At 43.8% G+C, this 18,269-nt stretch overlaps 1 protein-coding gene across 1 annotated transcript in view; it reads left to right on the top strand.

Moving 5' to 3' along the window:
• NODAL (nodal growth differentiation factor) overlaps window positions 1–12,159 on the top strand; it is a 28,958-nt gene extending 16,799 nt beyond the window's left edge. The window contains exon 6 of the mRNA XM_040322187.1: window positions 12,001–12,159. Coding sequence (XP_040178121.1) covers window positions 12,001–12,153 — 153 coding nt within the window. The 3' untranslated portion in view covers window positions 12,154–12,159. The remainder of the gene's footprint in view (window positions 1–12,000) is intronic.
• The last annotated feature ends 6,110 nt before the right edge of the window (window positions 12,160–18,269 follow it).

Below are 18,269 nucleotides of genomic sequence, written 5' to 3'. Positions count from 1 at the left end.
GGGACTGGGCGTTCCTATTTGATTGACAGTCTTCCGACAGGCTTCCGACGGTCGCATCTATCGCGTCACGATTTTCCGAAAGTAGCCGAACGTCGGTGCGTAGGCGCCGTATAGAGCCGCACCGACGTTCGGCTTCTTTCGGCTACTCGTGACGCGATGTATGCGACCGTCGGAAGCCTGTCGGAAGACTGCCAATCAAATAGGAACGCCCAGTCCCGAAGACCATACCCGGAAGCGGCGGAGAAGATCGCTCTCTAAAACAGTAAGTACTGCTTCGTTTTTAAAAAAACTACCCGATTCCCCTTGACAAAACGAGCATGAATCTAATGTTAAAAAATGTTTTTCTGGTGAACTCCCGCTTTAACTATAAATCAGACAGACCTGGCTCACAGCATTCTCCTTTGTTTTTCCTCACCCGATCAGGACTGGAATTGTGAGGTATCCCTTATCGTGTGTCGCTCCAGCCAGGTTAAGCCTCTCCTGGGTGGAAGTCCTTCCTGTACCGTCTCTAAATGAGCCATATGGTAGGAGCTTCATTCTAGTGGTCTGGGGGGAATATTTTAGCCTCTCCTGGGTGGAAGTCCTTATTCTACAGTTTCTAAATAAGCAATATGGTTGGAGCCCCATTCTGGTGGTGCAGTCTTCTCAAAGAAAGCTTTAAATAAGCTTTGATGTAAGTGACAGAGTTTCCCTTTGCTTTTTACTTCTTTTCTCTGTGTTATGGGCGTTTGCCATTTTTAAGATGGTGGCAGCAGTATAAGTACACTCTAAGCATGAGAGACAGGAAGTGATGCGGCCTCTGTGACCAGTTTCCTGGCTAGAGCTTTTCCAGGATGTCGATCTGAGCATGCTCAGGCACTGATATCATCACTAATTGAAAATGTGAGTTTAAAATGGTTTTATGGTCAACACGTTCAGTCACCTCCTAGATTAAGACAATCAAAAAAGACTACTCTTCACAAGACCTTCCTGTTTCGGAGGTCTTAAGAGCACATTCAACTAGGGCAGTGCCAGCTGTGTGGACAGCTCAGTCCTGAGGCTATTTGTAAGTCAGCAAAATGGTCCTCCCAGGACACCCTCATTACACTTTAAAATTTGGGAAATTTATGGTGCATACTTGTGCTACTAATTACAAACATTTTCTTGCACCCTCCCATATGGCGAGTTGGTTCCCATTGTATGCTGCCATGATGCACCAGGAAAACGAAAAATTGTATACGCACCTTTCCGTAATTTTCCTTCATGCAGCATACAGATGCCCGCCCAAAAGGTGAGAGTTACAGCGAATGCTGTGAGCCGGTGTTCTGCCGATGAAATTCCCCCCGGCGGATAAGGACCCCCCTGTACTGCGCAGGTGCGGCGCTTGCGCAGTACGAACCTTAACGGAGCCGCCGAAAATAGTCGAAGATGTCGAGCTGAGTCAGCTCCACACGGCGCCTGCGCAATGACTACGACACATGACGCACGCTCCCGATGCTAGTGCTACTCTGCAAGGGGCAGGGGTGATTTTATCAATAAAGTACACATCTTAGCGGGGCGTGTTAAAAAAAATGGAGGGCAGATTTTGCAATGTTGATGGGTGGGTTTTGCAACGTTAAGTCATAAGCATGATAATAAAAAACTGTGACAAGTATTGAAATTAGCCATCAACATTGAACTACCCGTCCTTATCATCTCTGTCCATCATTTTAAAATAGCGCCTCTTTTGTGAGTTAAATAGTTTGGGCAAATCTGCCCATCAACATTGCAAAACCCGCCCTTCATTTGTTTTACAACGCCTCGCTAACGTGTACTATATTGATAAAATCACCCCGCCCCTTGCAGAGTAGCACTAGCATCGGGAGCGTGTGGCATGTATCATAGTCATTGCGCAGGTGCCGTGTAGAGCTGACTCTCAGCCCTACGAGTTTGGCTATTTTTGGCGGCTCCGTTGAGGTTCATACTGCGCAAGCGCCGTGCCTGCGCAGTACAGGGGGGACCTTACCCGCCGGGGGGACCTGTTTCGGCAGAACACCGGGTCTGTCTTTGATTTATAGCTAACCAGTCCTATCAGGTTGTAGGGGTGGAGTCACAACCCATTGTATGCTGCCATGAAGATGCACCAGGAAAGGAAAATTATGGAAAGGAGAGTATACAATTTTCCGTTTTTATAGCGTTTGTTGGCATTTACAAATGTACTGACCATATTTTTGGTAGGAAAATCTACCAGTGTATGATCAGCTTTAAAGTGGGAGTGACCTATATATTCTATCCTTTGTCTGAGAATCTGTCTGTTCTGGAGTAAACCATTTTTGACCACCCTAACTGCTGACTATTATGTATCAGCGTGTATTTTAGGTGCTAGGCATTTTTACTACACTTGAGTTTATATATATATATATATATATATATATATTTATATATCTAATTATAAATAAACAAAAATTCCCCATAATCTACACTTAATAGTGTCAAGGTTGTAATCTTAGATTTACTGGCCTACCAATATAATAGATTTTCGATCCGTACAAAGAAGTTGCTGACACTTTTTGGCTACAGTTTACTAGCAGGAGCTTCATAATCCAGCCATATAAGATTGAATAGGAACTGCTTGCATTGTTTGAGATGGCCCATACCCCTGAATGTTGTCTGCTGAAATTGTTTTTTTTTTCTTTTTCTGCTTGTTATCATCCAACACGCTTATCTGACAGCTTGTTGGCAGATCTACACTGTAAGAAATATAATTGTATAAAAATACACCTTGACCTAAATGAAAACAGATACAGTGCACAAAGGATCATTTATACATCATGTGATTTGATGTTGCATATTTATCAGCTGTATCCATTTTCTACTGTTACACCCCGTACATCAGGCTTTTTTTCCCGGCCAAACTCACATCGGAGTAAAAGAGAACATGTTCTCTATCTAAACTCCGATGGAATTCCTCAGGAAAAAGTCAGATGGGGCATACACGCGGTCGGAATTTCCGATGGAAAAAGTCAGTCTGACCCGATCGGGCGGCTGGTGTGAAAGGGACCTTATGCACGCAGGGCTTTTACAAACATTTTATATGCCTAGCGTGATTTCCTGGTATTTTTAACAAGATTTGCAAGTGCTGCGTATAGCCTACCATACAAGTGAATATGCTGTACACGGCCATGCTCCTGTAAATGCTGATGCTTCTATCATCTGTTTACTTTTGCATGTGCATCCATAGCACATGTGTGGGTAAACACTGATGCATCAGAAATTACAAGTGCAGGACCATGTACAGCACATTCACTTGTATGGTACGTCGTATCTCTGAGTCCGGCCGGTCGTATCTATGCGCCTGATTCATAGAATCAGTTACGCATAGATTTCCCTAAGATCCGACCAGCGTAAGTGTTTTACACCGTCGTATCTTAGGCTGCAAATTTACGCTGGCCGCTAGGTGGCACTTCGATAGATTTACGCAAGGAATATGCAAATGAGCTAGATACGCCGATTCAGAAACATCCGTAAATTTTTTGCGTCGTTTACGTTAGGTTTTTTTCGGCGTATAGTTACCCCTGCTATATGAGGCATATCCTTAAGCACATGTTAAGTATGGCCGTCGTTCCCGCGTCGAGCTTTGAAAATTTTACGTCGTTTGCGTAAATCGTTTCCGAATAGGGCTGGACGTAATTTACGTCAAATACGCAGGGTCACAGTTAATATACATAAAACACGCCCACATCATCCACATTTGAATTAGGCGGGCTTACGCTGACACAGATACGTTACGCTGCTGTAACTAAGGGCGCAAGTTGTTTCTGAATACAGAACTTGCGCCCTAAATTACAGTGGCGTAACGTATCTGAGATACGTTACGCCGGGCGGACAGATAAACCATTCTATCTGAATCTACCCCCATGTGTGGCTTCACTGCTGCAGAAAAGCGAAAGAAAGCAAAAAGTCAGCCCCAAAGGCTTTTGTTACATGTTTGATTGAAATCACAGTTCTTAGGAAAATAAATCTTGTGTGCTTTTTAAAAGGGAGGAACCCAAGTCCAGAGTGCAGGTCGCGCTTCCCAAACCAAATATTTTCTGTATATCAACTATAATGTTAAACTTGCTATCTGCAGTGTTTGACCTTCAAACTTCTGGCATCCTTGGCCACTTGCTGTGAGAAAAAGTGAGATAATGTCACATTTGTACTCTCTGGGAGACAATCAGCAGGAAGTCCTTTTCAGTTAGCAGAAGATTTGCTTCATATTTAAATGAAAAACAGTTAACAGCATCCTTTAGCAAAGTTTACAAATAGCAGCACATATTAAAAGCATATATAAACAGTGGCGTAAATAAGATGTCATAAAGGGGGGAAGTACATGCTGCACTTTTAGAAAGCACAGTATGTGTATTTTATATACCAAATAAAAGCTTTTATCAATACATTTTTAAAAGTTAAGCAAAATTAAGCCATGTATCATACAATATTGTTGAGTTGATCTAAAAAAATCATTAACCACTTCAATACCGGGCACTTTTGCCTCTTCCTGCCCAGGACAATTTTCAGCTTTCAGCGCTGTCAAAATTTGAATGAGAATTGCGCGGTCAGTCAAGCAACGCTGTACCCAAACTAAATTTTTATCTTTTTCTTCCAACAAATAGAGCTTTCTTTTGGTGGTATTTGATCACCACTGGGGTTTTTGTTTTTTGCTAAACTAAAAAAGACCCACATTTTTTAAAACAAAAACGTTTTTCTTAGTTTCGGTTATAAAATGTTGTTTTCCCCTTCACTGATGAGGTGGCATCGATGGACACTGATATGTATAATTGATGGGCACTGGCAGGTGGAACTGATGGGCATCAGTGATGAGGTACTGATGAGGTTCTGACAGGTGTTACTGTAGAGCACTGACTGGCAATGTGATGGGCACTCACTGGCACTGTGGTGGGCACTAATTGGCACTTTATTGGGCACTGACAGGTGACCCTGAGTGGGCACTCACTGGCAGATGATGGGTACCTTTTGGGTAACTCTGGTGGCACATCTGTTGGGGCTGTGCTGATAATCAGCAGACCCCCCTTCTGACAGGGAGAGCTGCCGATCGGCTCTCCTTGTCAGCGCAAACCGAGGAATGCCGTTTATCGGCACTTTCTGGTTCACGCGATGATCAGCTGTGATTGGTGACAGCTGATCACATGGTAAGAAGCCTCTGTCGGAGGCTTGTTACCACGATCGGAGATGTGGCTTGCGCGGGCATGTTATCCTGCTGGACGTCATATGACACCCAGTCAGGATAACCAAACCACTTCCTGGCCGTTATCCTGCTATAGGCCGGGCGGGAAGTGGTTGATCAAGGTATGTTTTATGTCTTCCTCTGGCTCCATGTACAGTATCTCACAAAAGTGAGTACACCCCTCACATTTTTTTTATTATATCTTTTCATGTGACAACACTGAAGAAATGACACTTTGCTACAATGTAAAGTAGTGAGTGTACAGCTTGTATAAGGCCCCTTTCACACCAGGCGGATCCGTTGCAGTGGAGTCCGCCAGCTCAGCGGGAGATCTCTCTGTGGATCTCTGCTGAGCCGGCGGATGACAGGTCCCTCTCTGTTCACTCAGCGGGGAGGGGATTGTCCAGCACCGCTGTCTCCTATGTAGAGAACGGACAGCATGTCCGTTTTCATCAGATCTCATCCGATCCGCCATGGACGGATGGCGACGTATCGCCATCCGTCTGATTTTAGCGGATCGGATCAGGTTGGATGTCAGCGGACATGTCTCCGCTGACATCCGACATTCCATAGAGATGTATGGAGTGGCCGTTCAGGTCCGCCGACAAAACTGACAGGCTGACCTGAACGGTCCGACCGTGTGAAAGGGGCCTAACAGTGTAAATTTGCTATTCCCGCAAAATAACTCAACACACAGACAATAATGTGTAAACCGCTGGCAACAAAAGTGAGTACACCCCTGAGTGAAAATGTCAACATTGGGCCCAAAGTGTCAATATTGTGTGTGGCCACCATTATTTTCCAGCACTGCCTTAACCCCCTTGCATATGGAGTTCATCAGAGCTTCACAGGTTACCACTGGAGTCCTCTTCCACTCCTCCATGAAGACATCACAAAGCTGATGGATTTTGAAGACCTTGCGCTCCTCCACCTTCCGTTTGAGCATGCCCCACAGATGCTCAGTAGGGTTAAGGTTTGGAGCAGGGACGTTCGCTGAGGTCAGTGGCTGGTGAGGCACTGACTAGTATCAGAGCCAGATACACACAGGTTACATACGCCACAAACATTAGAGCAAGAGAAATAATTCTAGCACTAGACCTCCTCTGTAACTCTAAACATGTACGGTAACCTGTAAAAAAAAATTAAAGCGGGGGTTCACCCTATCAACGCAAAAAAAAATTTTTTTTTCTTTTACCATAAAATCAGGCATTGTAGCGCGAGCTACAGTATGCCTGTCCCGATTTTTTTACCCCCGTACTCACCTTGTACTCATAGATCGAAGATACCGGGGAATGGGCGTGCCTATGGAGACGGAGGATGATTGACGGCCGGCTCTGGCGCGTCACGCTTCTCCGGAAATAGCCGAAATAGGCTTGGCTCTTCACGGCGCCTGCGCATAGCCTGTGCGCAGGCGCCGTGAAGAGCCGAGACCTACTCCGGCTGTCTTCGGGGAGAGTGACGTGCCAGGGCCGGCCGTCAATCATCCTCCCTCTCCATAGGCACGCCCATTCCCCGCGGGAGCCGAAATCTACGATGTCCGATTACAAGGTGAGTCCGGGGTTAAAAAAATCGGGACAGGCATACTGTAGCTCGCGCTACAATGCCTGTCTCGATGGTAAAATCATGTGGGTGAGGGTGAACTACCGCTTTAAGTACCACCTATGGAGATTTTTAAGTACTGAAGTTTGGGTCATTCTACAACTGTGCGCAATTTTAAAGCATGACATGTTAGGAATCTATTCACTTGGTATTGTTTATTTATTTATTTATTTATTTATTTATTTATTTATTGTTTTAATTTTTTTTTTTGTATTCATGAAACAGTTTTTCTCCAAAAAAGTCTTTGAATAATTCCTGCGCAAATACTGTGTAACATTAAAAGTTTTATTTTTATATATATATATATATATATATATATATATATATATATATATATATATATATATATATATATATATATATATATATATATGTGTGTGTGTGTTTGGGGATTCTGAGTAATTTTCTAGCAAAAAAAAAAAAGATGAGAGAAGTGTCAGAATTAGCCTGGGTGGCAAGGGGTTAATTGTCATAAGTCATCTACAAAAAAGTTTTATATATTATTTTTAGGGTTATTTACTATATTTTCAAAAACTGTACTCAAGCAGGTGGCTTAACAGACACATTACTGAAGTTTGAAGTTATAACTTCAGACCAGTATTTTCACAGTAAATAGATTATCTTATAACGTATAGCATAATAATATATGATTTAGCATGTACCATTTCAGCAGCAGAAGATTCTCAGTCGCCCTCTTAAAGGGGGTGTAAAAGTTCATGTTTTTCCACCTTAATGCATCCTATGCATTAAGGTGAAAAAACATCTGATGATTGTCGGCCCCCCAGCCCCCCCATTTTACTTACCCGAGCCCTGGAAAGTCCTGCGTCGCGAACGCGCTCTTCCCTTGCTCAGTCTTCTCGGCTCTTCATTGGATAGATTGATAGCAGCGCAGCCATTGGCTCGTGCTGCTGTCAAACAACTCCAATGACACAAGGGTCGGGGCGGGGCTGAGTCCTGTAGTCAGCGGCTATGGACGCTGAATACAGGACTCGGGAGCGCGTCCGCAAGGTAACCCCCTTGGGAGAGCTCTTCCCAGAGGGGGTTATCAGAAGCGGGGAGGAGCCGAGACAGCCACCGAGGGACCCCAGAATACGAGGATCGCGGCCACTGTACAGTGGAGGAAAGTATAACATGTTTGGTATTTTTGAAAGAAAATATTCAAAGCTTTAGTATCACTTCGACTTTGTGAGAAAAACATGTGATTGTGGGTAAATCTTATACACACAAGCACATGTTTTTTTTCCTTGTAGATAAGAGGGCTGGGTGGGAAGGGAGCATTTGCCTTCACTGCAGCATTTTTATTGGACAGCTTGGGCCAATGGTTCTTTACCATTGGTCAAAGACTCCAAGCTGTCCATTGAGCTCAGTGCCTCTGACAAGAAGAGAGGAGAGGCACTGTAAGCTGATCCTCTGTCTGCAAACATAGTATGCCAGCTTGTATTTGAACTGGCTGCTTTGTATGTAGCATCTGACAGGTTGTGCAAGTAGCCCCATATCCCAGGAACCATAGATTATAAGAGCATTTTGACCAGTGGTGGGGCGGTACTTTAGCTACCTAGCCCCCAAATGTGGGGTCTCTGTGACCCCAGGTTGACCGAGCTACGACCCTTGAAGTCGATCCTTTCATGGCTCTGCCTCACCTGCCCCCCCCCTGACTGCACGTCCCTGGTTTGGAGACATGCTTGGCCAGTCCATCACCTTTACCCTTGGCTTCTTTAGCAAGGCAGTGGTCATCTTGGATGTGTGTTTTGGGTTGTTATCATGTTGGAATACTGCCCTGCGGCCCAGTTTCCAAAGGGAGGGGGATCATGCTCTGCTTCAGTATGTCACAATACATGTTGGCATTAATTGTTCCCTCATTGAACTGTAGCTCCCCAGTGTCGGCAGCACTTAAGCCCCACACCATGACCCTCCCATTACCATGCTTGACTGTAGGCAAGACACATTTTGTCTTTGTACTCCTCACCTGGTTGCCGCCACATATGCTTGACACCATCTGAATCATAGAAGTTTATCTTGATATCCATGTACTTAGTCTGCCTGTTTGCAGGCTTTCTTTAGAAACTTCTGGGACGACAGCCATGCAGACCAATTTGATGGAGTGTGCGACGTATGGTCTGAGCACTGACAGGATGACCCACCCCCCAATCCCTTCAACCTCTGCAGCAATGCTGGCAGCACTCGTACGTCTACTTCCCAAAGACAACCTCTGGATATGACGCTGAGCATGTGCACTCAACTTCTTGGGTCAACCATGGTGAGGCCTGTTCTGAGTGGAACCTGTCCTGTTCAACCGCTGTATGGCCACCGTGCTGAAGCTCAGTTTCAGGGTCTTGGCAATCTTCTTATCGCCTACGCCATCTTTTTTGTGAAAAATAAAATAAAAAAGTGTTACAAATTAAAGCCACTGGGCATACCCTGGCTTGGGTAACATACATTGTAACTATTCTATAAGTTCTAATACTTCTATTGAAACAACTACAACCTTAAACTGCTTGTGCCATCAAATTGAAGGGAAGGATAGCGGATCTTATGCTTCAGTTGACCACTTCAGGGAGGGAAGTTCAGGTTAGGGAAAATGCATCTAGGTGTACCGACACATGACAATATTAATCAATATTAGGTCTTCACCGCTACCAGGCAAGTAAACAAACTTAGGGATCTAGATCCGCCTACGCCATCTTTATGTAGAGCAATAATTCATTTATTTTTTTCAGATCCTCAGAGTTTTTTGCCATGAGGTGCCATGTTGATCTTCCAGTGATCAGTATGAGGCTGGGTTCACACTGATACGACATGACAGTCATACGACTTTCATCCTACTTTGCCCTGTGTCATCAGTCCTACATCGATCCTACATTGGTCCGACATCCATACATTGTAGCAAAGTGTCATTTCTTCAGTGTTGTCACATGAAAAGATATATTAAAATATTTACAAAAACATTGAGGGGTGTACTCCCTTTCGTATATGCACTGCTATATAACATTTCTGGCAAACTTTGGACGAAACTGATTTTTTGTTCACATACATTGCAATACATGTTTAAGCTGGTCAACTGCGATAAAGGTAATCCCTCTCTGGGCAGTCCTATTCTGCTCTGCAAAATGCTCCATTGTATATAATGCCAACATGGGACAAATATGCCTTGTTTCCACTGAGTGGATCGGTTCGGTACGGTTCGCTATTTTGGGTGTTTCCATTATGAAAGTGTGCCATAAAACTGAACCGTACCGGACCATTCTGGGTCCTGCTTCAGATGTGGGGCCATAGAAAATGGAACGGTTCCATTAGGGCGGAGATGCAATACATTCCACTGATTGGTGGACGTGCTAGGCATTTTTTCTAAATCCTGTATGGTCCCTGACTGTCCGATTTGCAGTGGAAACGCTCACAAGAATAGACCGGTCCATTCTAACCGTTCCAAATTTACTGACCTGAACCGTTCCGTTCAGTGGAAACGAGGCAATAGACAATAGTTGTAGGAGAGCTACAAGTCACTGACCTGTACTGCAATAGAGATACAATATGCCTGTGCTTAAATCCCAATAGCTTATACAGTTATATAACCCAATCAGGTGCTAAAGGGGTATGAACACATGTTAACACAAAATATTCTTGAGGAACCCACTGCTATACACCCCATCTAGCAAAGTATGCACAAATACAATTATAATTTTTGTTCACATATATTGCAATACATGTTTGAGCTGGCCAACTGCATCAAAGTGATCCCTTTCTTGCCAGGCCCTACCTTGCTCTACAAAATGCAAATATTCCAGTGGATATACTACCAAGATTAGGCAAATAGACACAAGTTGTAGGAGGGCTGCAAGATGTTTTAGTGGAGGGAGATGTGCATGCAGCGTCCAGCCCCCGCTGCAGGCAACCTGTCAAAGTGCGCAGTTTTCGCTCTAATTTATCCCCCAAGGTGTTCTATCGGGTTGAGGTCAAGACTCTGTGCAGGCCAATCAAGTTCCTCCACCCCAAACTTGCTCATCCATGTATTTATGGGTCTTGCTTTGTGCACTGGTGTGCAGTCATGTTGGAACAGGAAGGGACCATCCCCAAGCTCTTCTCACAAAGTTGGGAGTATGAAATTGTCGAAAATGTCTTGGTATGCTGACACCTTAAGAGTTCCCTTCATTATATTTAAGGGGCCAAGTCCCAACCCCTGAAAAACAACTCCACACCATAATCCCCCCTCCACCAAATGATTCAGATATGGGCACAAAGCACGGTCCATAAAGACCTGACCTCAACCCAATAGAACACCTATGGGATAAATTGGAGTCAAGACTGTGAGCCAGGCCTTCTCTCCAACATCAGTGCCTGACCTCACAAATGCAGTTCTGGAAGAATGGTCAAACATTCCCATAGACACTCTCCTAAACCTTGAGGACAGCCTTCCCAGTAGAGTTGAAGCTGTAATAGCAGTAAATTATGGGCCACCCAGAGCTCAAGTCCTGCGGGACTGCACTTTTTTCACAGCAGGAACTCAGTTCCCTTTGCAGGACTAGAGCAGCTGAGAGCAGTCGAGCCGCCCGAGCCAATCCTTCACTAAGCGACAACGCCCAGCTCAAGTCACTGTCAGAACTTGCTTCTTGCTTCTTTCTAAATCCCGCGGCAGACCTCCGCAATGTCTCCTGGGAACAATGACAAAAGCTCCCAGGAGACATTGCGGCATTGAGGAAGTGACGGAATACCCACACACTACCCGATGAATCCATATACAGGAAGTGGCCAGTAACATAAAGGATTACTAAGGTACAGTGGATCGAAAAAAAAAACATGCGGTTTAGTAATTATGCATATGAGCGTATCATTTTAATTTTTTTTGGTGGGGGAGTGGATCTTGGGTGGGAGTTCCCACACTTTATTCCCCAGGACTTGAACCCTGGGGCCACCTAAATATTAAGCCCTACAAACTAAGACTGGGATGCCATTCTAGTTCATGTGTGTGTAAAGGCAGGTGTCCCAATACTTTTGGTAATATAGTGTATATATTTCCTTTAAGAGCAAATATGCGTTTTTGAAAATATGTCATTTTGCTTCATGGTGTTGAGGGAAAACAATTCTAAAGTATCTAGCTATCTGTCTTAAAATGTTTCCATGTTTAATTTACAAAAAAGTATATTTTTTATGAAACCTGAAAAGTTTAATCTCTAAATTATGATATTCAGTCTATAAATGTTTCTTGTCTTTTTTTATTTCAGAGCTTGATAAACTTATACAACAGCGAAAAAGCTCCAGAGGTGTGCTGCGCTCCCATCAGGATGAGCTCTCTCAGCATGGCTTACTATGACAACATGGATATTGCCTTCCAAAGTCATGAAGCCATGATAGTAGAAGAGTGTGGATGCCAGTGACGGGACCTAAGCTATAAGTCTGTTCTTATAAAAACCGATATCAGTTTTATTGATTACATATATATATATATATATATATATATATATATGACTGTCATATATCAGAATCTATCAGTGACAATTTATATGCTTCACATACAGTGAAGTGAGCAAAGATGGAATTTTCGGGTACATTATACATCCTTATATATTATACACAAGTTTTACAGATGGTAACCTGGCCACACTATGAATAAAAACCTTGCTAACGATCGACTGAAAATACCATCCAACCAGGCCAATAGCAATTACTGTAAATATGTATGTTATGTAAATAATATTGTAATTTATTTTTTTATGTAGTTTAATGCAAAGCAATATTTAAAATTAAAATGTTTAATTTTACAATCCACAATTCTTTCTTTGGAAGTTATATTTCCCATGCACCCTGCTAGACAGTGCTGGTAAGGGTAGGAGAGCCAAAATAGGGTTGGTATATAATTTTCCTAAGCTCCTGTAGATATAGCAATGTGCCATCAATCTAATAGACTGTCGGTGGAGCTAGACATGGCTATTCACTGATAGGAATATCAACAGTGGCATCATCTAAGGCTGGCCATAGATGGAGTGATTTTTCTTTTCTGCAATTTCACTAACTGTGTTTGATGGGGGAATCCCTCCCGAGGAGCCATTGTGTTCTCCCGGCCCGTGGGTGGGGGAAGCTGTCCCCGTCAGGAGAACACTGCCGCTAGCAATAATTGCGCGTAAAACCGACAGGCTGGTTATACCCGAGTTAATCGATCAACATGGTTTGAATCTCAGCCGCAGGGCTGGCCCAAGACTTTGTGCTGCTTGGGTGCAAGAATGAAATGCTGCCCCTCCCCCGAAAAAATCAAAGACATTTCCATAAAGCAAAGAGACATCCACATATAGTAAAGAGACAGCCAAATCCAGCAAAGAGACATGTCGCCTCCTGCTCCTGCAAAGAGACAGGCCTCCTCCTGATCCTGCAAAGAGACATGACGCCTTCTGCTCCTGCAAAGAGACATGACGCCTCCTGCAAAGAGACAGGCCGCCTCCTGCAAAGAGACAGGCCGCCTCCTGCAAAGAGACATGACGCCTCCTGCTCCTGCAAAGAGACATGACGCCTCCCGCAAAGAGACATGACGCCTCCCGCAAAGAGACATGACACCTCCTGCTCCTGCAAAGAGACATGACGCCTCCTGCTCCTGCAAAGAGACATAACGCCTCCTCCTTGCTGCAAAAAGACATGCCCAGAAACATCAGCTCAACTCACAGGTATATGAATTGTGCAGCACCACGAAAGCTCCTCCCTTCCTCTTCACCGACACTGACCAACTAAGCTCCAATCCCGGCTCAGTGATGTAACATGTGGGGACAGCAGCACTGCAGTGGGGGCAGGTGCTCCTGCTACTGAAGCCTGTGCTGTTCCGTGAGCGGGAGAACTGCTCCACACCTCGCTCCGCTCCCCAGCAGTACAATTTATACTGCTGGGGAGCTGAGCATGATGCAAGGAAGACACTGCATGCCAGGGGGAGGGAGACTCGGGTCCTCGAGCAGTGCATCCCTGTTGCCGCCCCTCTTAAAGTGCCGCCTGGGTCCCATGGACCCACCAGGACCCATGGTAGGGCCAGCCCTGCTCAGCCATGTCCTGCTGAATCAGCCAAGATTCAAACCATCTATGGCCAGCTTAAGCTGCTACAGTAGCAGTCAGGTTGACAGTGCTGCAGGGATTTCATCCTGTCAAATAAATTTAATGTTTCTTATAAGCTATCTCACAGTACAACCTTCACCTAACCCTAAGCGGCTAGCCTTTGAAGGGAAAAAAAATCGGCCAACAAAACATGTGCAGTGTTAATTTTCCACCACGCATTGCGTTTTGTTTTTAGGCCAAAAAGTTTAATTTTGGTCTCATCGGACCAGAGCACCGTCTTCTGCATGTTTGCTGTGTTCCCCACATGGCTTCTCACAAACTGCAAACGGGACTTCTTATGGCTTTCTTCTTGCCACTCTTCCATAAAGGCCGGATTTGTGGAGTGCACGACTACTAGTTGTCCTGTGGACAGATTCTCCCACCTGAGCTGGGGATCTCTGCAGCTGCTTCTATGATTAATGCTCTCCTTGCCCGGCCTGTCAGTTTAGGTGGACGGCCATGTCTTGGTAGGTTTGCAGTTGTGCCATCAGCTTTCCATTTTCGAATGATGGATCGAACAGTGCTGTGTGAGATGTTCAAAGCTTGGGATATTTTTTTATAACCTAACCCTGCGTTAAACTTCTACACAACTCTATTCCTGACTTGTCTGATGTGTTCCTTGGTATTCATGATGCTGTTTGTTCACTAGGGTTCTCCAACAAACCTCTGAGGACTTCAAAGAACAGCTGTATTTATACTGAGATTAAATTACACACAATTTACTAATTAGGTGACTAATTGCTTCCACTAGATTTTAATTAGGGGTATCAGAGTAAAGGGACTGAATACAAATGCACACTTTTCACATATTTGTAAAAAAATAAATAATTGAAAACCATTTATCATTTTCCTTCCACTTCACAATTATGTGCCACTTTGTGTTGGTCTATCACATAAAATCTGAATATATTTAGGTTTTTGATTGTAACATGACAAAATGTGGACAATTTTAAGGGGCATGAATACTTTTTCAAGACACTGTACTTGGACTGTATGATGTGGGGCAAAGCAAGATCAACATGGTACCTTTATGAAGCCTGCACTTATCCCTCCATGTACAACTAGTGATCAGTTTTCATAACTGGTCTATACATGGACAATGGCTGTCCACTGGGATGCACGCCAGCCCCTATGGGAGGAAATACTAGTGTGCTAAAACACACAGGACTTATGGAATGTGCCCTAAATTATGTACACAGGGACCCCTCCCCTAAGCGCAGAACTATGGGTGTGCTGGAACGCACAGAGGGTTTCTGGGAGGTCCCGCAAGCTCCTCAACACCCAAGTGGAAGGGGACAGCAGCTGGTGGAGGACGCAGGCATGCACTGATTCGGCCCTTCTGAAGGCTTCCTGCCTACAGACAGCCACAGGAGTGGCAGGGGGGCGAGAGAGCGCAACCAGCCTTTGGTCATTCATCTGCCACATTGATCCCCACTTCCAGGTGATGTAAATCCCCAAAGTACTACTGATCATTATAATATAAACATTTTTTTTTGTATCTAGAAACAACCAATTCTGTACACATTTGAAAAAAAAACCAAGGGGAAAAACAAAGGGAAAAACAAATTCTTAGATCTGTGGGTGGGATAGAGGTGCATAGACACTGATCCATGTAAGTCACCAGGTATGGCGCATGCACCTATACTTACTGGTGACAAACAATGCAATGCTCGATTATTGCTTTCAGACACCACGCATACAGAAAATACTATATAATACAATATAATAAAATATACCTTTTTTTAAAACCAACCTCCAGATACAAAGGAAAATAATAAATATATATATATATAAATACAACTGACTTGGGTAAATAGGGTTGTAAATGCAGAAAGACGATATCAGCGACTTAACCACTTGCCGTCGCCGCACCGTCATAATACGTCCACAAGGTGGCTCTCCTAGGCGAGATCACGTATTATGACGTCCTGCCTTTTAGCCGCCACTAGGGGCGCACGCGCCGCCGAAGGCGCGCGCGCGCGCCCCCCGCTCGCCCCCGACTCCCGTGCGTGTGCCCGGCGGGCGCGATCGCCGCCGGGCACACGCGATCGCTCGGTACAGAGCGGGGAACGGGAGCTGTGTGTGTAAACACACAGCTCTCGTTCCTGTCAGCCGGGGAAATGCTGATTTTCTGTTCATACAATGTATGAACAGAAGATCAGTGTTTCCCCTAGTGAGGCCACCCCCCCCCCCACAGTAAGAACACACCCAGGCATACTTAACCCCTTCCCCGCCCCCTAGTGTTAACCCCTTCACTGCCAGTGGCATTTTTATAGTAATCTAATGCATTTTTATAGCACTGATCGCTATAAAAATGCCAATGGTCCCAAAAATGTGTCAAAAATGTCCGAAGTGTCCGCCATAATGTCGCAATACCGAAAAAAAAATCGCTGATCGCCGCCATTACTAGTAAAAAAAAATATTAATAAAAATGCCATAAAAATACCCCCTATTTTGTAAACGCTATAACTTTTGCGCAAACCAATCAATAAACGCTTATTGCGATTTTTTTTTACGAAAAATATGTAGAAGAATACGTATCGGCCTAAACTGAGGAAAAAAAATGTTTTTTTATATATTTTTGGGGGATATTTATTACAGCAAAAAGTAAAAAATATTAATTTTTTTCAAAATTGTCGTTCTATTTTTGTTTATAGCGCAAAAAATAAAAAACGCAGAGGTGATCAAATACCACCAAAAGAAAGCTCTATTTGTGGGAAAAAAAGGACGCCAATTTTGTTTGGGAGCCACGTCGCACGACCGCGCAATTGTCTGTTAAATCGACGCAGTCCCGAATCGCAAAAAGTACTCTGGTCTTTGGGCAGCAATATGGTCCGGGGGGTAAGTGGTTAATGAAATGGAAGAGACTCACACAGAGGTGTTACCCTTTAGATGTGTTACATAAAGTCAATGCATAAATTGAAGTCAATGCGGAACAAATTATTTTTGTTTCCATTGACTTCAATGGGAAAACTTGCTTTGATATGCAAGTACTTTGGATTACGAGCATACTCCTGGAACAGATTATTCTTGTATTCCAAGGTTCAACTGTATCAGCAAACACTGGTCCATATTGGAAGAAAATGATCCTAATATTTCTGAATTGAACACACCTCCTTTTCTGTCTTATACTGTAGATGGGGTAGAACATTGCAAGACAGACTAGTGAGGACTGACCAATATTATGTCCCTGCCCTTCTTGTAACATTTTTGGGTCTGAGCTGTATTCAGTGCAACTCTATGACTAGGGGCAAATTTTTGTCTCATCCACATAGAGTTCATAGGATTGAAATGAAAGGATATTACACCTGTCAGTCTTCATATGTGATTAAACGTCCCTGTGGGCTCCTCTATGTTGGTGGGACAACCCAAAAAGTGAAGGATTGCATGGCCCGACACAAATATTCTATAAGAGAAAAACTCACTCAACTTCCATTAACTGGGCATTTTGTTGAAAAGGGCCATGCGATTTTTCAACTGAGATTTATGGTTTAATATGGAGTAAGTTGCAGTAGGAGAGGTGGTAATCGCAAGTTAATTTTGAGAAGCAAAGAAGTACAGTGGATTTATTCTTAGATACTATGTACCCCAAAGGGTTCAACTCGGAAATTGATCTGTATTTGTTCATATGAGTCACTCATAAAGTATGGGTTGCTCAACATACGACCGGTTCTAAATGATATTATCTTTACTGAATATGAAGATAAAAGGGCATCTGTTCTCTATTTTTTACTTTTTTTTATTTTATATTATAGGTTGTCAACAGGGATGCGTGTTAGAATGAATAGGAATTTGTATCCATCTTCTAGCCTTTTCATCTTGCTATTTTTGATTAAAGAGATCTTTGACACATGTGATGCCGGATAATGATCTTGTTCATGCAGTTGATTCCAATTATGCTTTCTTATAAATTATGTGAAAAGAATACTCAATTGTGATATGTTCCAGCCTGAGGAAGGGTGCTAGCAATATAGCCCGAAACCAAAACTTTTTTTGGATGTTTTTCATTTAAATACATTTTTACGCAGCAACCCTTTGAACTTTCTTTCTACATATAAAAACAATGGGCCAGAATCACAGAAAAAGTACGCCGGAGTATCTGCTGATACTGCGGCGTACTTTCAAATTTGCCACGTCGTATCTTTAGTTGTAATTCACAAACAAAGATACGATGGCTTTTGGCTAAGATCCGACAGGCGTACGGCTTCGTATGACTTCGGATGCAATACTTCGGCGACCGCTGGGTGGAGTTTGCGTCGTTTTCCTCGTCGGGTATGCAAATTAGCTGATTACGGCGATCCACGAAGATAAGCGCGTTTGTCGCATTCTCTTACGTCGTCGCTAGTCGGTTTTTCCCGTCGCAAACATAAGCCTGCTTTTTTAATGGCTTACATTTAGAACAGCCATGTTAAAGTATGGCCGT

This window comes from Rana temporaria, chromosome 8, assembly GCF_905171775.1.
Source record: "Rana temporaria chromosome 8, aRanTem1.1, whole genome shotgun sequence".
NCBI classification, from domain to species: Eukaryota; Metazoa; Chordata; class Amphibia; order Anura; family Ranidae; genus Rana; species Rana temporaria.
This window is presented reverse-complemented; position numbering and strand designations above follow the sequence as displayed.